Here is a 24,641-nt window from a genome sequence, read left to right on the forward strand (position 1 = left end):
ATTTTAACAGAGTCCACCCTATTTTAAGCCATCCATGGGACATGACCGAGATATGTCAACTTAAATGATCCAAGTTGAACATACTGAACCGTGATCAACATACCTTATTTTTTATTAATCATTTAAACACACATACATAAAATTCAAGGCGTATGCGTAGGCATAAATGGCCGGTCTCAAACAAAAAAGAAAGGAATTTAATTCCCATTAATGATCCTCAGGTAGACAAGGAGAGACAAATTGTAATGACTAATCAATTGGTAATTAAGAACTCATAGCATACAATATTATATATAAACTAACAATCATTATTCAAAGAGGACATACATTTTTCACTACGAAATATATTCAAGATGGTATCTATGATTCCAACGGGCTCCGCGCTGATAGAGTTATCAATTAGTGTACTTTGTGCATACATTTGGCGCACACTGCGAGGTACAATAAAACTAGCATGTGCCACAAAAACATAAATGGCATCACCCCATTATCATCCCAATATGGTAAGGGTAACTCCCAATAACAACCACAATGACCGATTCTCTAAAGCGAAAATACTCGCCTAAATGGAGGAACTACATCCCTAGAACGAGAGACTGCAAGAAAACATACATGATCTACACAACAACAGATGCAAGAATTGTCCAACAATCAAGAAGACCTCATGGATCCTCAACCTTTAGAAGTAGATATCTGGGATTCACAAGTTCTTGAAAATTTTAAACCGCCTTCTCTGGCGATGTTTGATGGCAAAAGGGATTTTCCAGAGTACATCATTGTTATCAACACACAAATGAACATTAACAAGACCGACCCCTCTTAAATGCAAACTGATGCCAATGACATTAAAAGAAGCCACCCTCTAATGGTATACGAGCCTCCCAAGGTTCTCCATAACCAACTACAAGAACCCGACGAAGAAGATGATCCACCAATTCTTGGCCACCTAACACAGAAAGGTTTCCACTACAATCTTTTTCAATGTTCTCCAAGGCTATTTTGAGTCTTTAAGGAAATATTTGGCCTGTTTCTATGAAGAAACCATCAAGGTCACCCATCAAAACCAAGATATGTTCTTGAGAGCTTTTCAGTATGGCCTTAAGATGGGGCACTTCAATAAATACCTACCACAAAAGCCGCCATCCTCGTTGGAAGAAATCAGGTTAGGGCACAATGTTACATCAAAGGAGAGGAAAATAATACAAAAAATAACCAAGGATGAAAAATGAGCATGGTGGTAAACCAGAGGGGACCAGACATAGAAGAAATCATAACACATTACTTGTCCGCGTGAAAGCCATTTTAAAGCCCACCCAGAAACCATTAGAATGCATCAGTCCACTAAATTCAGGGAAGGGATAAATCCTCTAGGTTGTTAATCATGCCAAAATCATTCTCGAGCCTCACCCCTATTAAAGATTCCACGGGGAATGATCCAGTTAATGTTTCAAGTATCACAGGATATAGGGCCATCATACCGACGACTGCCACAATCAGATAAGAGATATCGGAAAGTTAATTCAAGGAGGTCGTTTGCAAATGTATGTAGAGGGAAATGCTCAAAACTTAGAAATAAGGCACTCTTTACGAAGAACTCCCTAACCATGAAGAGATAGACTCATAGAGGAGGCACACGAGCTCGACCGACCACACCACATTATGAACAAGATTTTCAAAGGGTTCGTAGAAGGCAAATAATCCATTTTATCAAAGAAAAGTATGTCAGACAGGTGATGCACATCGCTAGAGCACCGACTTTGGAAAGAGCCATCCCAAGGCCAAAAACCAGTTTCTCCAGCAGATAAGCAAAAGGAATCACTCCCATGAATATGTGCCCATTATAGTCAACCTCCAAATTTATGATTGGAACGTCAAAAGAGTCTTGGTAGATCCAGACAGTTCAACCGATGTTATTTACTAGGATGCTTTCAAACATTTAAAGATAAATCCTGAGGTCCTCCAGCCTTTTAGGGGCTCGTTGGTGGTTTCTCGGAAGAACATGTGCAGGTTCTTGGATATGTCACATTCTTAATACTTTCAGAAAAGGAAAAACACGAAAATTGCAAAATTAAGATATAAGATGGTGAACACTTTATCCCCGTACAATATCATTATTGGTCGACCGACTCTGAAAAAAGATATTGGTAATGTTGCACGTGATGTATATAAAGAGTAGTTAAATACAGTACAATTATGTAAGTATAAGACACAATTAAGATGCATACAAAAACATGTTTGTTAATCAATGTAATATATATGTGCATGCATTATATATATATATATATATATATATATATATATATATATATATATGCACTTAATAATTGAACACATAAGATGATGTATGGATTTATCTCATACTAAATTTATGTAGTGTGAGGCTTAGATGTTAAAAAACAATCATGGCCTGAATGTTGGGACATGTAAAATGTTCATTATCTCTTGTACAATCCATCAGAATCCAACACTGGAAGAATTAAAATGTACATGAGACAAAAGACATAAAGATGATAACGTATCATAATCCATAGGCTATAATACTGGTGGATCAATTCACAAATCTTGAATCTAGGCATTAAACAAGAAATCTAATAATAATGATTAATGAGGCCCTTAGCGTAATCCAATGCAAAATTAAATATTAGAAACCATGTTATGCTAATGGTTTTCATGAAAAGCCCAAAGTTTAAATATTGCTACGCCTTACATTTGGTTTAGAGTAATACTCTTATAGAATGTACAATACATTCCAAGTATGTTAAGGCTTAAACTTGGATACAACAATAACAACAACCAATGTTTGTTCATTTGGTTTAGAGTCCTACTCTATAAGAGTGCATATTCAATTCTTGCTGTCGAAGAATCAAAGACAGATACATTTCAAGTGTGTTCGGGCTTAAACCCACATATAAAAAAAATCTTTTATTAGTATTATTAATTCAACTCCATAAAATAAATTTTATTAAATTACACTTAGTCACTTATCACAATTCTAATTTCCTGGATTTCAACTTTTTACTATTTCAGTTTATTGGATTAATAAAGTTTGAACCTAATTTATATTAAATTAGAAAAGGCGCATGATATAATATTTAGGAAGATTTTATGAAAAACCCTATAGAAGAAAGATAAAAAACGATGTAGTTGTATATCAATTGTGTAGCATAATCTGATGAACATGTACACATATATACAATGATAGCTTGGTCAACACGATGTAAGAATAAAGCTAATAATAATGGTTATATCCTAACATATAAACTAATAATACTAGGCTAATAATGAGTTGCTAATTATAATGAAATACAATCAATTACATTATTTTATGATCCAAGTATCAAGGAATTATGTCTAACTCCCCCTTCAAATTGATGGTGAGAGAATCACCCCAAATTTGTATTTGAGTTGATTGAATTGTTTATGGCTCAACGATTTGGTGAGGCAGTCAATAATTTGATGTGATGTAGGAATACATACTACAAAAATTTTATTTTGTACCACTTGGTCTCTAATGCAATGGACATCAATTTCAATGTGCTTTGAACGTGCGTGCATAACTAGATTAAAGGCTAATGCCATGGCACTTAAGTTGTTGCACCATAGGATAAGTTTCCTTGATATTAGAAGCTTGAGCTCACCAAGTAGTTATTGAGTCCATGTTATTTCAGCAGCTAAATCAGCCGAGGCCCTATACTCTGATTTAGTATTTGATTTTGAAACCACTTTTTGTTTTCTTGAGGACCAAGAAACTAGTGTTTCACCAAGAAAGACACATTGAACACCCATAGCTTTTCTGTCATCAACATTAGTGGCCCAATCTGCATTTGAGAAACCTATTATATCAAAGTCAATGGAAGGCTTAATGTGCAAAAAACGATTATTAGTACCTTTGAGGTACCTTAGGATCCTTTTTATCCATTTCCAATGGTCAATTGTAGGTGAACACATGTACTGACTTAGTTTATTTATAGAAAAGGCCATGTCAGGCCTTATGCGTGTCAAATATTGTATACCTCTTTTAGTCTGCTTGAACATAGTTGGATCTTCCATTTTCTCTCCCTTAACTGGGAATTGCTTCCTTGTGACCATATGTGTTGGATAAGGTGAGGCTTTCTCTATGTGAAATTTCTTTAGTAAGCCTTCCAGAAATTTGGTGTTGCTTCTTGTGACTAGATGTCATCAACATATATGAGGAGGAAAGTAATATGATACTTTTCTTTGAGGATGAACAAAGATGAATCACTTTTAGTGTTTTGAAATCCCCAATTAAGTACTGCAATTTTGAGACTATCAAACCATGCTTGTGGTGCTAGCTTCAGTCAATATACTGCTTTAGATAATTTGCATGTGTGACTTGGCTTGGTCGAGTCTATAAATCCCTCTCTTTGATGCATGAATATTGTTTCTTTGAGGTAGCCATTGAGAAAAGCATTGTTGTTGTCTAGTTGCTTTACTTCCCAATTAAGGTGCATTGCAATTGAAAGAATGGTCCTGATTATGCTTGCTTTAATTGTAGGACTAAATGTATCTTCATAGTCGAGTGCATCTATTTGTTAAAAGCCTTTTTCAACTAGTCGTGATTTCCTCTTTTCTATTGTACCATAAGCTTTGTACTTGGTCTTAAAGACCCACTTGGAATCAACAGTATTTTTTTGTCCTTGGTAGAGCACTAGTGTCCAAGTGTGATTGCACACTAGTGCTTGAAATTCATTGTGAATAACTTCTTTCCACAGAGGTCTTGCAAGAGCTTCTTTGGCAGTTGCAGGTTCCATGGTGTCTATGTAGGTCTCAATTAACCCAATATAAGGTTGGTTTGGCTTGTGAATACATGTTTTTCTCCTGGTATGCATCTAGTGGTTGTTGATACTTATCCCATGTCATTTCTTGTGGGATTTGTGCCTAACTCATCAACATTTGGTTGATACGTGCCTAGTGTATCTGTATGATCCATGCCTCCTGTATGGTGTTATTTCCTGGTGAGATATCTATGTCAATGTTTGTAACTTGAGGATCCTCGGCTTGGACATCAATCTCTTTTGTTTTTTCTAGGTTAGCGTCATCTGGAAGTGTTTCTAATGGGACTGGTATAATATCATTACTGTTGAAATTACCTGCAGCACACAAAGGGAAAGAAACATAAGAATTTCCAGTTAGTGTTTTTAATGGGCCTCTTGTTTTCAGAAATCCATCATGGAATGGAAAGATATCTTCATTGAAGATAACATGTCTTTAGTTGAAAATTCTTCCATGAGAGTTTATGCATTTGTACCCTTTGTGTGAATTACTATAGCCTAGAAAAAATATATTTTGTTGTATGAAATTGTAACTTGTGCTGATTGTATGATTTGAGACAAGGATAGCAAGCACAACCAAATAGTTTTAAAGAGTTGTAGTCAGGTTCCTTTTGATATACTAAAGAGTAAGGATTCTTATTTTGAGTGACTGGTGAGGGTAGCCTATTTATAAGGTACATTACAGTTGAGAAGAATTTCCACTAATAGTTCAAAGGCATTTGAGTCTGAGCGAAGGAGTTTGAGGTATCTTCCTCCTTGGTGCAAGCCTCAGAGGAAAATGTTGAGTGAATTGGGGGATTTGGGTGGCACGGTTGCGGAATGTGTGCCCCCAAGAATTGTGTCTTGCTTAACCCTCTTGCGGGATCCTTTTTATAGTGAAATCCTTGATTTAATGACCATTAAGCCGCTTTGTAACCGTTGTAACCGTTTCATAAATGTCGTAATGTCCCATTAATCCTGTGAAACCGATTCCATCAATGACGTATAATGACCATTAATCATTATGTTCCTAAGTCGGTCACGGTAGCTCCGGGTTGTCATCCCGATTTCAACGACAACTCGACTGCTACTACTTAGTACTGCTCGGGACATCCGATTTGAACATCCGACCTAGAAAATTATGGAATATATATATATATATATGGAATATATATATATATATATATATATATATATATATATATATATATATATATATATATATATATATATATATATATATATATATATATAAGGCATATCATATGAAAATGCCTTTTTTATATGAGAATGTGAGAATGAATCTGCACCATTAGATTTTAATATAAATGGTGGAGATTATGTGTGAATCTTTTTTTCTCTCTCTTACATTTTTATTTTAATAATGGAAGAAAGAGAAAAAAAGATTCACACATAATCTCCACCATTTATTTTAAAATCTAATGGTTTAGATTCATTCTCACATAAAAAGGCATTCTCATATGATATGCCCTATATATATATATATATATATATATATATATATATATATATATATATATATATATATATATATATATATATATATATATATATATATATATATATATATATATATATATATATGGCATATCATATGAGAATGTGAGAATGAATCTGAACTATTGGATTTTAAAATTAATAGTGGAGATTATGGGTGAATCTTTTTTTTCTCTTTCATACATCATTTATTTCATGATGTATGAGAGAGAGAGAAAAGATTCATTCATAATCTTCACCATTAATTTTAAAATTCAATAGTTCAGATTCATTCTCACATTTTCATATAAATATGTCATTCTCATATGATATGCCCTTATATATATATATATATATATATATATATATATATATATATATATATATATATATATATATATATATATATATATATATATATATATATAGGAACGACTCAAGTGAGAACACTTGGTTATTATGAGAAATGAGAACAATGACTCAAGACCACGACTCAAGTGAGAACACTTGGTTATTATGAGAAATGAGAACAATGACTCAAGACCATTAAATTTTGATTTTGTTGATTTTAATGGACTGAATTGGTTTCTCTTTCTATGTTGATTTAAAATAAATACTAAGGATCATAATAACCAAGTGTTCTCACTTAGTCTCAAATTTATTTATTTGAATCATTCTCAACCCTGTTCATGGAGAAAAATGTTACACTTTTCCAAAGCACGCTTCTCCATATTAATTGATAAAATAATATTGAAGTTCACATCACCTTTCTCCCTTATAATAAGTGGATTGTTAGTTTAAAAGTAGATTGTTTCTTTTGCATTTAGGTTAGTTAAAATATTAAAGTATAGAAACCGGATGATATTATTGTAATAGATAATAATATTAGTAAGAGATTGATTTTTTAATACTATTATTATTGGATACCGAAACCTCTAAAATAAAATTAGTTTAAATTATTTAAATAATTAATATAAAAAATGATATTATAAAATAAAATTTTGGATCTTATATCTTACAAAAAATGTTAGAATACGCATTCTTCTACTAGTTAATATATCTATGATATAAAATAATATATTTAAAATTTAATAGTTTAATTTTTTGTCAAGTAGATTATTATTTGAAAAATTCACCATTTAAACGTGTATGAAAATTTTTTTTTTTGAAAATATTTAAACGTGTATGAATAGAATGTCATAAATTAGAACATAAATCCGCATCTGTTATCATGCACAATTACTAACTGAATTTATTTAGCGATATTCAATTGTTCAATTGATAGTATATAAAATAAGTGTTTGAGTGTGATGGTTAACAATAAACTTTATTAATTAATAATATATAATTAAAAATGTAAGTAAAAATTTGAATTGAGATGATATTTAGATAAATAAATACCTGAGCTAACTCTTTATTTATTTTGGATCAAATTCTGAACTTTAAATATACAAATATTTTAATTGTTAAAATATTAATTTAAATACATTATACAAAATTTCTGTTAAACAAACTATCAATTTATTCGTTGAAATATCATTCTCTCACAAATTTAGTCAATAAAAAAAATGATTAAAAAAGAGATAGACAAAAATAATCCCAGAGTCATAAAATAAGAAAATTTCTTTGCCAACCTCCTAACCTTCTAGTTAACCTCTGGTGAAAAACCCAAACTACCCCTGACTTCGGAAATGAACTTTCGAACTGCATAAAAAAGGTGTTTTCGGAAGTTCATCTTCGAAAGCGTTTTTTTTTTAAAAAAAAATTGTCTCATTTCGGAAGTTCATTTCCGAAAACAGCATTTCGGAAATGAACTTCCGAAACAATGCGCGTTCTGCAGATTAAGCAGAACACTCCCCCTCCCCCATTCATTTACCCTAATCCAACATCAAACAACACCAAAGGCGAAATTTTGTTAAAAGACTTCCAAGGCAACATCAAAGGCTCCAACAAGCTTCCTATACTACATTAAAAAGCACTCCAACCTCTTCAATCGGTAAGCATTATGAGTTTTAGATCTATGCTTAAAATTGATATTAGGGTGTTTACAAATAGGAAAATATGTATTAGGTTAGGTTGGTACTGGTATTTAGGATGTTTAGAATGTGTAGACATAGGTTTAAAGTTTGACTTTGGGGTCTGCCATTGTAGGTTGCAGAAAAGCTCTGCGCAGGGGTGTTTCGGAAGTTCATTTCCGAAAACACCTCCATCCCAATTTCGGAAATGAACTTCCGAACTGTATCAGAAGTGCATTTTTTTTTTGTTTTTTCATTTGTCTCGCATATTAATCGATTTCGATTGTTTACAGGAACATGTCAGGCAACCAACCAGCACGCATCAGACAGGGCAGGGAGTCCCAGACTGCGTCGGCTAGACGCGAGCGGGCGGCGGCGCAGCTGGCGTCGACACGCGGGCGGGGCCGGGGACGCCGTGTGCACGTTCCACAAGACTTGGTGGAGAGTTCATCTGCTTCAGGCTCTAGGAGTAGGCTGGCTCGGGTATCTTCTTCCCGCCAGCGAGAGGAGGAGGATGAGGATGAGGAGGAGGAGGAGGTCATACCGGATGTTGACCCTCCAGTCGGGGAGGAGGAGGAGCAGGAGGTGGATAGCTATCCGGGAGGGCCTTTTGACACTTCCCTGCTGATTCACTACCAGGATCACGTCGCTCGGCGGATCTGGGAGGGAGAGGTATTTTTTTTAACTTAGCCGTTTATTTGTCACCATTTTTTATAATTTTACCGTTTATTTCTCGCTTATTTGTTTTTTTTTTTGTAACAGGAGAGAGAGCCATTGAAAATGGTGAACCACTCCAGGAAGATTGTCGGTCTGTTTAAACCAGCAGCTCAGTGGTTTAACGACCATGTGCGAGGTTCAGGGCTTAGCGGGCTCTGCATGACCGGGTACACCACCATCAGCACCGGCATGCAGGGGGCATTTGTGGAGCGCTGGCACAAGGAGACGTCTTCTTTCCACTTGCCGGTGGGGGAGTTGACGATCACCTTGCATGACGTGCAATGTCTTCTCCACCTGCCGATTAGGGGGCCGCTGTTGCACCACTCCCGGATCCAGAGGGTCGAGGCCAATGAGTGGATGACGCTATATTTGGGCATGGAGCACGAGGTTGCTCACTTTGAGTGCGTCACGACATCTGGGCCTCATATCCGGTTCACCACACTGAGCGCTTATTTTGAGCACCACCTGGACGCGGCGGCCGATGCCGAGCAGGAGGGTGACGAGCTATTCACACAGTATCACCGCGGCTGCGCTCTCCGGTGCTGGTACATGCATGTGGTAGGCGCTGCATGCTTTGTGGACAAGAGTCCCAGGTACGTCGACGTGGCCTACCTCCGCTATTTCATGGACCTGGATACCGTTCACCAGTGGAACTGGGGGTCAGCTACTCTGGCATATCTCTACCAGAAGCTGAATGAGGCCTCCAACTGGAGGACGAGGCAGTTGGTCGGATCCTGCACACTGCTTACGGTACGTTTTATTTTAATACATTATCGTATTTATTTATTTATATATGTTTCGTATTTAATTTTAATACATTATCTTGTTTCTGTTTCAGAGCTGGATCATCTCCTACTTCTCCCGCATCCACGGCTTTCACATCGATCCTGCGTACGTGGACGCCATGCCCAGGGCCGCCAGATACGCTCTCCAGAGGGGGAACGATGCGGTGGGACCATACCGTCTGTACTTGGACCGCACGATGCACGACGACGTCACCTGGAGGCCGTTCGTCGACTACGCTCAGATTGTCCCCTTTGACGACATTGCTCTATATTCAGGCTGGTTGGCATGCGGGACCGGCATCATGGTTCGATATCTCCCTGAGCGGTGCATGCGTCAGTTCGGATTTGTGCAGCGGATACCCAGGTCACCCTTTGAGGCTGCTCCCGACACTGTGACCCGAGTGCAGCTCACTGCCATATGGGAGGACTGGGAGCATCATGTGGTACCAGAGGAGTACCGTCTCACTCGGGTCACCCAAGACTGGCACAATGAGGAGGGATACGTCACATGGTTCTACCGGGTGTCACATCCTCTTCTGAGACCCGACATTCCCGGCGCTCCTAGGCCAGCACACGAGGAGATCCTGGAGAACCAGCAGGCCGAGGATGATCACGCCATTGATCTCATGCCGATCTGCCAGCGGATATCGATGCTTGGGCGGGACGCGTTGGGTCGAGGTATCGTGGAGCGGGGCGGTCCAGAGGCAGTCGCCGTGATGGAGATGATCGTCACTGATGCGGACCGTGCGGCGACATACAGGCGGCAGAGGAGGTCTCAGGGCGAGAGGTTTAGGCACACCCAGTAGTGGTCGGGTTTATATATTTTTTGTTATCGGATTGTATCTTTAGCACACTATTTTTATTTTTTTCGGTTTGTATATATTATTTTCATCGGATTAGTATTTTTTTTGTTTATTTATCATATTAGTATTTTCAGTTTATCTATTGCTTATTTTATTTGGCGTTTGCGTTTAATTAAAATGCGAGACTGTTATGAAAAAACATAAAAAAAAAACACAGTTTCTGCATAATTCGGAAGTTCATTTCCGAAGACACCCCCCATGAGGTGTTTTCGGAAGTTCATCTCCGAAGACACCCCCCATGGGGTGTTTTCGGAGATGCACTTTCGAATTAAGGAAATTTTTTAAAATAAAAAAGCGCTTCGGAAGTTCATTTCCGAAGCAGGGGTATTTTGGGATTTTCGCTGGGGGTGACCCCCATAGGGAGGTGGCCAAAGAAAAAACCTAAAATAAACCAAAATTTGAATAAGTTAAGTGTTGGATTGTCCGGAGTAGAACTAATGCTCTAGGACCACAAGAGAAGGAGACACCACATCTCAATTCAAAATCTTAAGGTGTTAAGTAAATGAGCAATCTCTCTTATATATCTAACAATGTGAAACTTTAATCACTCACACTTGCACCCAAGTCACTTTAAATTTTAATTTTTTAATTCAATTCTCTAATTAATAATTTCAATTTATCATACATAATAATTAATAAAGATAATTTAATAAAATTATTATTCTGTTTCTTTTATTTATCATGTTTTTTTTAAGTATGTGTGAAGTGATATAGTGTAACATTTATTTTATGACGATTAAGTTATTGTAGGCAAATGTAAAGTGAAAAGATTAAACAATTTTTTTTTATAAAAAATGTAACTTAACCATGTACGAAGAGTATAAGTTTGCTTAATGTCGAATTGTCGATTAATAAAAACAAACAAATTCTATTAATTTATGTTTTTTTTTTCTTTAAAAATTATTTTCGAATTGGATTATGTACGGCTGATGTATTATGAAGTAATAAAACATTAGAAATAATTGAGTGATTTCGCATGTATCACAAGTTTTTAAACTATTTTAGAGCTAAAGTTATTGAAATATTCTGGTTAAAACAAAAAGATAATAAGACATTGAATTTGAATTATTGTTGTGTTGCCAAAGTATAAACGACGGAACTATATATGTAATATATTCAATCGGATAAAAAAGTCCTATGTAATAATTTTCTAAAAGGATGTTTCCACTTATCCCAATCAATTAGGTATTATTATGAATAAACGATGAATTATGAAGCACGAGTGGTGTGAAGTTGCATGAAGGACAAGATACAAAAAGGATACTAAGACGTTTCCAATCCTTATTATTTGTTAATAAGACAAGACCAACCATGAAAGATATTCATAAATAAATGTGAAAAAAAATAGTGGAGTTGTCACGAACACAATATATAATTAGTTTTGGAAATATTGCTCAAGGACATTGTGCATGACTTTTCAATAATTGAGCAATTATTACTACCTAAAAGTTGCACTTATATTTTAAGAGAAATTATACAAGAATACTTCCTCTCTTTCTGTGCCTCCATTTCCTTTTTCTATTCACACATGCATATCTTAGCATGCTTCAATTTTGAATGTGTAAGGTTGGTGATGTGCGCATAACGATTACCTTAGGCTAAGTTTATTCTATAAAAAATACATCTGAAATGGCTAACTTTTATCAAAAACTATTGGAATTTTTAGATACATCTCTAGTCAATATTTATGATAGATGTTGTAACATGCTTTAAAACTTCAAGTAAAACATAATAAATATATTTTGTTATATATTTTTGAGTTTGACTTTTTTTAAGTTTTAGTAGTTATAAATATGAGTTTCTCTCGTTTATTGATGGAGAAGTTGTGTAAGATAGAAGTTTTAATAAGAAGCAAAGAGTATATTTTTTTACAATTATATTCTAAGAATTTGGCAGCCTATTTGGTTATCAAAGAGATTGGTAAACACTTTAAGCACCTTGAATTTGTGTGATTCTTATATTGAAAGTTTGAGAGATTGAGAAACACTTTTGTACAAAATAGAATTTATTATTGGGAACTCCAAAGACTATTTTCTTTTAACTTATATTATACTCTCTTATAAAAGCTTTTAAAGTATAACGAATTTGAGATATGCCCTCTCCCCCGTATGTAGACCGATTTGAATGATGGATAAAAAAATTCATGCGTTATCACCTATTATTATTTGTATTGTTTGAGCCATTTGTCTTGTTGCCATTATTTTTTGTCCCACACATCAAGTTTTCTGGTATGATTGAACTCTGAATAATTCTTCTGAAGTGGTTTTAATTATTATATCAATTTCACAACAAGTGGCACCCATCGTGGGGCACATGGGTTAAGTTTACAAGTAAGCACAATGAATTTTAAACAGGAGATCGAAATTTTTTTTCAGAGACAACGATTTTGGATTATGGAAGGTGAAGATGCAAACAATATTAATTCAACAAAAGTATGTAGAAGCATTGAAGGGAGAGACATCGATGCTTGCACGTCTTACACAAGCAGAGAAGACCGAGATGGTTGATAAGGTTAGGAGTGCCATTATCTTGTGCCTCAGGGGTAAAGTTCTAAAGGAATTCTCCAGGGAGAAGATTGAAATTAAAGTTCTTCATCCACTAATACCGATCTCTTTGTTGATACCTTGTAATTTACCATATATAATGTGAATCTTATGAGAATTAGTTGTGTGTGTGAGATTCTTCAGATACTATTCATCATCTTTAGCCTTTTTCAAGAATCATTATTTTGAATCTCTGAATCTAAAGATTGAGTGTGAGAGATAGACTAAAGACACATTAGGAAATCTAGTATTTTTCTTTGAAGTTAAGTTTTGTGTATTAGGTGGAAGAATAATTTCTTGGGCATGTATTCTAGTTGTATGTTATTCATCAAGAGAGGAGTATTTATCTATAGTCCATTGAAGACTTTGGTGAAACCATGTAAAGATTATCGTAGAACAAAGTTGGGAGTCGTCCAATTATTCAAAGCTAATGGAAATTGCTTAGACAAATCTTCGTTAGATCCGAGGAAAAGATGCTGCAAAAATTGAGCTAGGAGGGGATTATTGCGGATAACAAGATTATTTGACCAAGATCAGAGAGGATCTTGAATGTAACAGTTAAGTATTTATATCTTTAGAAGGAAATATCAATTGATCTGTGTGTAGGCCAATGCAGTGTGCCTATTAGTGTTTGGATTGATGGTAGTTCGATGTATCAAAATACTTATACATTGACTTTTGAAATAGTGGAAGGCCTAATTATTTTCCAATGGTTTTAAAGCATCAAAGACGATATAGTAGGTTTATGCGAGGATGATAGCTCTGAGCTAGTATATATCTATGTGTTCTATTTTTCTTCCCTATCTCTCTTTGTTTTATGCATTCGTCATGTAATTGTCGCATCATAGCATCGTTTGTATGCCATCTAAACTAGACCGTGCTTATAGTGGTTTATTGTGTAAGAATAGGTATGTGTTACATCAAGCCGATTGAATTATCTATAAATTCAATTATGATTACAACAATTCTACGTTGTGTATTTAAATTGCTTGGATTAAGCAACTTGGATTATCTTGTTTGGTTGTGTCTTTGAAGAGATCATTCCGCTAGTGATATTATTGTAATATCTCGCTTAGAAATCATCTTGACGAGATTCTAAGCTTCCATCTTATTTTGTTTTTGCTTCAGCCCATAAATATCTGATTTTGTTTTAAAAAGTTTTTGAAATTGTTTTAAAGGGGAACAATCTATTCAACCCTTTTCTAGACTGTTTCTTATCCATAATTTTAACCAACATGTTGCTCTTATCACACGTGTCCAAGAAAAGAATACTTTGAGACTTTGAAGCTTAAGAAATGTGTAGTAGTTCTCCTTGGTGACTATAAGTCTTGCAAGGTTTATGTTATTGGTACGATCATACTTAAAATGTTTGATGATCGTGAATTTTTTCTTCACACTGTGAGGTATGTTTCAAAACTCAGCAAAAAATTGTTATCCATAAGCATGTTTGATGATCTAGCATATTTCACTAGAGTTGAAGATAGGGTGTTGAACATTTCACATGATGAAGTAATCATAGATAAAGGGTCTAAAATATGTGGCTTATATATTTTAAAAGGTTCTAATATTTTTGTTCATTCATCATCAACTAGTAAAGATTTTCATGATAAGAACAAGCTATGGAATTTGAGGTCAAGGCATGGTGGATTCTTGTAGGTTGTTTTAGAGCACTTTAATGAATTTAGTAGAAGACTATTGATAAACACGTATTTGACCGCTAGGTTGTTATTGAGTTTTTGGGGGTAAGGATGGTCCCAAAACATCTTACTTGATCAATAAATGTTCATTTACAAGAATAAACTTTCAAATACTTATGGCGTTTTGTAGCAGAAAATCTGAAAACTACTCTTATTTGAAGGTTGCTAAAACTTTTTTTATTGATCAAGTTAAGCCCAATCAGTTTGATGGCAAAGTTGCAAATTTTGTCTTCAATGGCTATCCAAGAGGAAATAAGGTTTATGAGCTGTTAGGAGTGAAATTTGGAGGATCAAAGTTCATCAATCACATATATATTAATTTTAGTTAGTCTCGTCAGAGGAATAATAGTAAAGAAATGAGAATGAAGCTTTTAGAAACTATGGTGGAGAAGATTTAGCTTGATGTAAAGTTTCCTACTATGAATATTAGTAGTAGTAAGTGAATGATTATAGAGACCTCTGGTTGTCATTTGACTTGTGATTAGGTATGGAGGGAGATTGTACAATCTCAAAGGAATGGTTATGCTGGCCTCAGGTGTTATGCTTTGAATGTGGTTGAAGGGTTACGAAACTAAAAAACAGGAACCTTCATGGAGGCATTCAAAAGTATGAAGAGTCAAAGATGGTTGAAGAATCAAGCTTGTGAGCTTATTAAATCACCTAAGTAGAAAAAGATGATTGGAAGCTAGTGGATGCAAGTGTCAAAATCAAGGTTCAAGTGTGAGTTGAACTTGATCAAGCTTGTTGAATAATGTTTCAACAAGGAAGAAAGCAACCAGAAGGTTGATGGGTAAATTGACATCGCCAGGATTTTAAGTCAAGGTGAATATTATATCAATAGCATTAAAACCTCAACTGATAAAAAAATAAACATATTTTAGTACTAACACATTTTCGGGTTTGGGCTTGTTAAGATTTTGGTAATTATAAATATGAGTTTTTCTTATTTGTTGATGGAGAAGTTGCATAAGTTGTATAAACTACAAATCCTAGTGAGAAGTAAAGGGTAAAATTCCTTAGTATTATATTTTAGGGATGCTTTTTGTGGTTATCAAAGGGATTGATAAACATTTTAAATACCTTGAATTTGTGTGATTCTTATATTGAGAGATTGAGAAACACTTAAGTAGAAAATATAGTTTATTTTTGAAATAATAAATGTTACATTAATATTTCAAAAGGATTGAAAATTCTAAAGACCATTGATTATTTGTCTCAAATTACTTGTACTTTTAGAATACTAATGTAGAATTTATTATTTCTTTTCACTAACTTACTCTTGATTATTGTATTTTAAATCATCTAATTACTCCACTACTTATTATTAATAAGGTTATTTAAGTAAATGACATTTATTTTATCATTGAAATCAATCTAATTAATCGTTATCGTAAAAAATGTGAAAACCTCAAAGATAACATCTATGGTGAAACGGAGGGAGTATCTAAATTTCATGTGTTACTAAGTGGAAAAATTGTCTTGATACTTCATGGTTGATAGATCCATAAGAATAGTGTAAAATTTTTCACTCTTGAATAATTCAAAATTGTATTCAAGATTAAGATGAAATTACCAAATATTGTCCAAACTTAATTCTAAATCAAGCTAAGAAACTTTTTTGTAAATAGAATTTCGATTGAAGTAGTAACTGGCTTCAGGTGTGTCTATCATTTTCTATGTAATCATAGGTGATACCTCTGAATTTTAGAGCCCATATAGGGCCCATTTGTTTTGGCTTTTTTTAAAAATGATTTTTATAGTGTTATATAATTTTGTGAAAATTTTTTTTACAAAGAAACTTTTTATAAAAGCTTCAAATGAAAGTTTTATTTGAATAGTTATTATTAAAATGTGATTTTAGATATTTCATCTATTTATGGAGAAAAAATTTGGATATCAAAATTTCAAAAAATCACTTAATTTTAAAGCTATTTCAAATAGATTTTCATAAAAATCATTTTTGAAATACAACTTTTTGAAAAAATTGTGATTTTGACTAAATTTTGGTCTTCAATATGTATGTTTATGTTATAGGATGTCAAAATTAGTGTTTCATTTTAGAAAAAACGAATATAAAAAAACTTGTAATACTTTAAAAAACGGTTTTGGAAAATCTATTTTCAAAAATACAAAGAAAAAATCAATTTTTTAAAGTTGAAACAATCTGGTCCATATATGAACAAAAGGGATACGACAGAATCCTAGAAGTTATACTTCTGCCATTGTTATTTCTAAGTAGAGGCACAAAATGAAATTCGATAATGTTCAATGATGATTCTAAAGCTACCCAAGTTTCAATTCAATGGGCATATGACATGACAATCACACGGGGAAGATGGACACATATGCTATGATGTGTTTATGACTTTATGTTGTTCAAGTACAATTAGTACAAATAGGGTAGAGATGTATATATAACGGGGAAGAGAATTATTATTAATAAAATGGCACTAATGTTCATTTTACAATCATTTTCGAGATAGTAAAGAAGTATAGGCCTTACTCTTCCCTACACAAAAGCTCAAAATAGGTAATGTGTACACACCATTCAACTAAAACAATGCAAGCAAACTTAACATACCAAAGAACTTCACTTTGCACTTTAGGGATAATGAAGTATGTTTGGTTTGTTAAGTACCTTGACATACACATATGAATGTGAGTATGCATGCTTACTTACAGGTATATAACTCTGCTCATGTGATGATAGACATCAAAACTGAGGAAGAAAGTTTTACAGTAACAGTTACTCGGCTCCTCCATAAGAAGGCAAGTCATTCCCAGCTGTATTCGTATTTGGTCTTTCAAAAGTTACAATAATCTCATCATCATCATCCCTGATTTCTCTAAAGTGGGACATTTTGCCCAATTCTTCAACTTTATCCATAACATGGCCTAGTTTTGCAACCATCTCCACCAGCAATGAAGTGAAAGCAGCAAAAGGTAGTGCTTCTGAGAACTCAAGGCTAGTGATCATACTCATAGTCATATTATTACTCACTTGTGGCCTCAAAATCTTCTTGTGTACTTGTCCTTCTTTTGTTTGTTCTCGGGAGTGCTCTTTCGATTTATTTCCATCCGGAGAACAATAATCACTTTTAATACTTGATAAGGTGATTCTTGTGTCTTCATCAAGCATGTAGAGGTTGGGGGTTTTAGGAGTTTTGGGGGTTATGGGGATTTGACTTCGACCATTCCTTGATCCTAGTAAAAGTTGTGGATGCGATTTCAATGCATTGTCAAGGTCTTGTAAAGCTTCGCTCAGATTATCAGAGAGTCTCTCAAGGGGAATTTGTCGCTTGTTCCTTATGCTGTTCGCCATTACCCTTAGTACTTTTGATACTTCTTTTGCAAGTTTGATGCAAGAATCTTTGTACAGATTACGGATTGACCTCGGTGTCTTCATGAAACAGATTTTAAATAATAGATAAGTTAAGTGTATATATAAGCAACAAATTTGAAAGTTATATTTTATACTAGAGCTTATAATTCAATAATTGTGATAGTGATCCCATGTGTTGTCAATAACATGACAGATAACCTTGTAGCTCAAGAGTGAGTCTTATAGGAGCAAGTTGAAATAATTTTTGTGAAAAAAGACGAGTTGGCATAGTATAAACTCTATTCTTTAAAAGTTTAGTTGTGTCCAAAATAATTGATTCAGTACCTGAATTTCAGATTGAAGACATCCATGTAGAGCCACAACAGTGTAACTAAAATGACGAAGAGAAGCTCCGACTGTTGCATATTGCTGCCACGGGATCCTGTGGCAGCTTCTTGAGTATCTTGGCTCCCAATTTGCTTGCATTGCCTGTTCAATTCTACACTATAAGATCATCTATCATAAAACACCAATTTCTGATATTCTTTGCTTAAATAAAAAATGGACACTAACTTACTAGCGTTTCATCCTTGGCCTTAGAGTCTAAAATGGCCTCGTAGCACTTGTAAATAGGATCCTCAGATGAATCATCTTCATTTGCTTGTTTCTCAGAATGATTAAAATATTCCACAACAGTAACTGCATAATTATTTTAACCATCAATTATATAGACCGAGACAATAGAACCGTGGTACCTTTTTTCATCTTTAATAAGTAGCAATTTTCTTCAGCAGTACGATGTTTTACCTTCAATAGAGTTGGCTATGCCATCAAACTTTGATATGGTGGATTTATGAAGGTCTTCCCCTGACCAGTTTGGAAAAACTAATAGGCTCATCACTAGACAAAGGGCGACGCCAATGCATATGGTAGAGATGCGGTCTTTGGCCATGCTCAAGACATTATCAACGCGGTAACTTGATACAATTATCAAATTGAATGTCAAAAGAAATATCATAACACCATAGTCATAATTCTTCTTTATATAAGGAATGAATCTGATATACGTAGCTGCAGCTCCTGAAAAACCAACAGTGAAACAATGATTAAGCCAAATATTTGGGAATCTCGAGCCAGATGACAAAATGCTTGATCAGATTTAAAATCTCATCAAACAGATACTTTTTTCTACAGCTGTATTATTGAATCAAGAGTCAAGTTCTTTTCATATGAAAATTAACATTTTACCTAAAATAAAAACCGCAGAACCAATGAAAACCGCTCGAAAAATATGGCCGGGTGCATCTGCAAGATACTCAATAAAAAATGCCAACAATCCAGCGGAAAGAGTCCCTAATCCTCTATTTAGTCCTTTGGATAAGGTTCCCCCTGCAATCACAATCAATACCTATGAAGCTATGATCATAACACATGATAATAATGATGTTACTGAGAAATGATAATTGCTTACCAACAGTAAACTCCATCACAACCACCACAGTCATGACAGCCACCACAGCATTTTTTCCTATCCCTTTGTACAACGGATCCGCAAGATACAACAAAGAAATTAGTGTCAAAGCTAGACCAACTTTCAAAGAATGAATCACTTTTCTTGGATCATCTTTGCCAACTTTCCAAATTGTTCTCCTCACTAAACCTGGAAATCTTTTCACTTTATCAGCAAAGCTGTAAAATGATTTCCAATGGCTTGAGCTTAGCTTTGCAGTGTTGGTCTCATTATCCATTGAATGAGTGAGATAGTCAGTAAAAGTTTCGGTTATGAGAGAGGGTGTGTTACTGTTACATTTAACTTAAAATCTTACAAGAAGATGACAAGAGAAGAGAATATTGATAGTGCTACTGCATTGGACAATATATTTAAGAATAGAAAGACATGGGGATAGCTTTCAGAAATGCTTAGAGTCAATGATAAGTGGAGAAAACAAACCTTAAATAAACTGGTTGTCATCATATTGGTGACCTGAACCTTCTATTATAATATTATTAAAATATATAAAGTCAGTGACATGGTGCACATTCTTATAGGTAATCACATAAGATATGTTACTCAATTTATTTCTTTATTATACTAAATTATGATGAGCTAACCTATTTGCTCAATTATGTAAGCATACACTAACGTGGACGGTTACTAGAATAGCAGCAGAAACAGTGCTAAAATGATTAGTTTTTTGGAGTTCAGAATGGCTACCACATGTCCACATGCCTATACAATTAATTATTCCTTTTTTCAACATTCAGGTTGAAAGAAAATTAGATACATAGCTATTATTATCATGCCAAACCAGCTGATAGGCATGCCAAGTGATCAGATCCTAATAAATTAATGTAAATCTCAAATTAGAAGAATCTTATGATATTGGAGCTATAGTGATACCATTCTTTAGTAACACAACTGGTTTATTTTTTGGTGTCTTTTTTTGTATATTATTGTTACTGGTATTGATAACTTGAATCTTTTGAACATGTAAATGAGACAAGTGATAAAAACTGCAAGATACAGACTATTTGTAAGCAACTACCAGAACAAAACATCTCAGAATGTTGAATTAAGCTTGGTTTAAGGCCAAGGTTTGCATAGCAACTGTTAATGATATAGAAATCAAACATTGCAGCTGAGCTGAATGTAAAATTCAACCAATGATATAGAAAACAAAATTGAGAGTATTAGTTTAAATAATAAGAGAAATTTATAATCTATATAATGTAATGCATCATGACAAAACCAACGACTCTTATTAACAAATAAATGAAAATAACATAACAATTTTTCAAGCGGCGTATTCCATACACCATATCAATGACCCACGAAGTCACTAGTAATCAGATTAAGGATAACATAAATAACAAGATCAAACATTCACCTATAAGTTGCAGTTGAGTCTCTAAATCAGGTCGCATAGCACAGCATCTACAAAGGTGATATCAAACTCTCAACATAAACTTCTGTTGTCATCTCACTACCTTGCTTGTAGTTTTGAAATTTAGGAATCTTAAAAGTATTATTTCTAGAATCATAAACAACCAAACTATATTTCCCCATCTTCAAACACTCCATCAACACTTGCTCATCCTCTGAAACATATAATGCCTTGGTATAAACATAAACACCCCATTCTTCGATACGAGGAACACTAAACAACTTGCTCCAAGACTTTTCATTCCCATATTCCGTCATAATCCAAACATTAGAAAACTTATCACTATAAGAAAGCATGGACAAACAACCCCTCAACACCCCCAAGGTCATGGAAACCTCAAACGGCATATCATAAAAAAGTGGCGGTGAAAGCTTTCGATACAACTCATTCTCCAAATCAAGAGAAACAATAACCCGCACCGCAAAACTAGTATCATCACAAGCCAACCAATTAACAGTATCACTCACAAATATCCCGGGCTTAGGAATGATGTAAGAACACGGAAAATCCTTAATCCTTCTCCAGTAATCAGTCCCCAAAGTATGAACATTAACTTGTTTTTCGCTATTACAACAAGCAACAGAAAAAATCTTATAATTACTAGCGAAACGATCATACAGTAATGTGTATAAGTTTTGAAAATGTTTTTGATGAGAGTTATTAATCTTCAAAGGAGGCAATAATTTGAATTTTCTAATGGAAGGATTAGATAAAAGAGCTAAAGATTCATCTATACCAAAACAGATGATGCCGTCACAAGTGGTAATAACTCCTCTTCCTCTACCACTGTTTCCATTATTAAGAGAGTGTGTATGCGTAAGGTGCGTTACGATAATAGGGGAAGTGGAACTGAAAAAAGAGGAGATTGGGGAATGAGATAGAATGAAGTGACGTGAGGAGAGAGTGGAGTTTAGGATGAGGTGGTGGCGGTTGTGATTGGAGGTTGAGAAGCGGAGGTGTTTGGCGGAGAATTCGGGATTATGAGAGATAAGAGAATTCCATGAGTTGGAGACGAGGCGGAGTTGAAGGAGGTGTTTGACGGGGAGTTTGCAGAGAATTTCTGCCACGAGATCGAGAGGGAGATGCGGCGCGTGAGGAAAGAGTGGTGGTTGGGTTGACTGAGAAGAAGAAGAAGCGGCGTCGTTTTGATCATTTGTCATATCAAAATCCTATAATAAAGAAGAAAGAAAGATAACCGTTTTATGAATACTTTGGCATCTGAGATTGAGAATGACGGTGGTACTTAGCTAAATTTTGTAGATAAGGTCGCCGAATTAACGTGTCATCAATTAGCAGGAAGCACTCATGCAAAATTTAAATTATGGTTTGTATATTCAACTCCTTTTTTTTTTCATTTTTTATTCTCCACATCATGTTCTCTTTCTGCCACATAATAATTCAACACTCATTTAATTTTTACTCACTACAATGATTTTGTTTAATAAAATTCAACACTCAATCCCACCATTTAAAACAATCACAACAACCAATAAAATTTTGCAAAGTAATATATGTGGGCCCACACTTTCTCATTCAATATGTTGAATGTTTTCAACACATATTAATCCACTTCACTTTTAACTCTTTTTTCAACACCTCATTGTAGGGGTGCTCGCGGTGCGGTTTGGGCGGTTTTGACGAAAAAAATCATCCGAACCGCAAGAGAAAAAATAGTGCGATTTGGTTTGGTTCGGTTGGCTTTTAAAAAAAATCCGAACCAAACCAAACCAAACTAATGCGGTTTGGTTCGGTTCGGTTGGTTCGGTTTTTTACAAATATTTTATTGAGCTATATATATATATATATATATATATATATATATATATATATATATATATATATATATATATATATATATATATATATATATATATATATATATATGACAACATAATTTTATATTTAGACATTCATACACTAACAAATAACAACAAAACTCGTCATATTTTGACAACGATTTTCCATTTAATATGTAAAAATTAAATTAGACAAAAGTGGAATATTAAACATAAAATAATAGCATAAAACAATGTTATTAGAGATTTGAGAAGATCGGGACTGAAATTATATGTGTAAGGATGAGAAAATTGTTCGTAATCATAAGGCTAATGTATAATAGATTTAATTTTGGGTTGGATGTGAGTTAAGTAAAATTTAGGTTGTAACATAATGCGGTTTGATTCGGTTTGGTTCGGTTTACAAAATACAAACCGCAAACCGAACCGAACCGTGCGGTTTTGTTAAAAAATGACCCAAACTAATCCGAACCAAATGCGGTTTTTTGCGGTTTCGGTTTGGTTTGGTTTGGTTTGCGGTTTTCTATTGGGTTGGTTTGGTTTTGAGCACCCCTACCTCATTGCACCTATTCAACTATGGAATAATTTTTTCAAAACCCCATTATAAATGGTCTAAGGTAGAATACGATCATACAGACTATTAAAAACTTACTCCATGTTACAATTATAAATCATAAATTATAAGTCAAAATAATTATTAATTATTTTCATGTACTAACTAGTAAGAAATCCATGCTATTGCACGGGTTCCATCTGAATTCACATCACATGTCTATCAAACCATCATTTATAAAGTTTGAATTCATTCTTCAATTGTTTAACATTGACATAGTTTCAAATATATGCTAATAATACACACTAACTTTTAAGCATTGACAACAAAAGAAATATTTAAAAGATGAACATTAAAATGAATAGTCTATAGCTGATATATCATAGATACGTTTACATCTACCTGTGAATTTATATGAGTTAATAAAACTCAGTTGAATCCAAATGAGCTAATTTTAAAACTACAGATTTGAATAAAATCATTTTTCCAATTCAAATAACATTATTTTTTTATAGATATTAATCAATTTTTCCAGACCTAAAATTTATACCAGTTTCCCGTTAAATATCAATTTTAAAACTTTCTTATTATACTATATTTTTAATTTTTACAAACCTACAATATATGACAACTCCCCGCCGTCAAATTTCAATTCCAAATGAATATCTACGCTCAATGGTATCTTGAAATTTCAATTCTAAATGAATATTTTCTCTATCTTTTTGTCTAGGAGAATTTCATAATAGAAGTTTAACTATACAAAATTTTGAAAATTTTAAATTATTTTATATTTTATTGAATAATTTTTAAAAAAAATGTAAATAATAATAATTTTAAATTTATATAAAATTTAGTATGCTTAAGATTAATATATAATGATAATAATTAAAAATTAAATTAACTGTTTTTGTAAATTCTCCCCGCTATTCTTGAAAATCAACATATTCTCACTCTTAAAATTATACTTAAATATGTGCTTATATTTTTTTTTGGTATAAAAAGGAGAGCAAATGAAGCAAGAAATTGAATAGCTTACAAAATTGAGAAAAAAGATTAAGTTAGAGATGAAAACACATTTGAAGGGTAACACATGTTACATGAAAAATGGAGTGTGAAAAATGGTTGTTGTTGCTATG

At 33.9% G+C, this 24,641-nt stretch overlaps 2 protein-coding genes across 2 annotated transcripts; both read right to left on the reverse strand.

Annotated features, from left to right (window-relative positions):
* Positions 1-17,298: 17,298 nt before the first annotated feature.
* Positions 17,299-19,962, reverse strand: LOC131649159 (aluminum-activated malate transporter 14-like). The gene is made up of 6 exons (XM_058918909.1): positions 19,683-19,962; positions 19,460-19,600; positions 19,019-19,291; positions 18,789-18,910; positions 18,557-18,700; positions 17,299-18,289 (listed from the first exon to the last, which is right to left on the reverse strand). Exons 1-6 carry the CDS (start codon positions 19,957-19,959, stop codon positions 17,636-17,638), a joined length of 1,611 nt encoding a protein of 536 aa, XP_058774892.1. The 5' UTR covers positions 19,960-19,962; the 3' UTR covers positions 17,299-17,635.
* Positions 19,963-20,111: 149 nt separating this feature from the next.
* On the reverse strand, positions 20,112-22,435 carry LOC131649160 (F-box/kelch-repeat protein At3g23880-like). The gene is made up of 2 exons (XM_058918910.1): positions 21,100-22,435; positions 20,112-20,204 (listed from the first exon to the last, which is right to left on the reverse strand). The coding sequence occupies exon 1, from the start codon at positions 22,314-22,316 to the stop codon at positions 21,147-21,149; it is 1,170 nt and encodes a 389-aa protein (XP_058774893.1). The 5' UTR covers positions 22,317-22,435; the 3' UTR covers positions 20,112-20,204; positions 21,100-21,146.
* Between the last annotated feature and the right edge of the window lie 2,206 nt (positions 22,436-24,641).

The sequence above is a fragment of the Vicia villosa genome, linkage group LG2 (genome assembly GCF_029867415.1).
Source record: "Vicia villosa cultivar HV-30 ecotype Madison, WI linkage group LG2, Vvil1.0, whole genome shotgun sequence".
Classification (NCBI taxonomy): domain Eukaryota; kingdom Viridiplantae; phylum Streptophyta; class Magnoliopsida; order Fabales; family Fabaceae; genus Vicia; species Vicia villosa.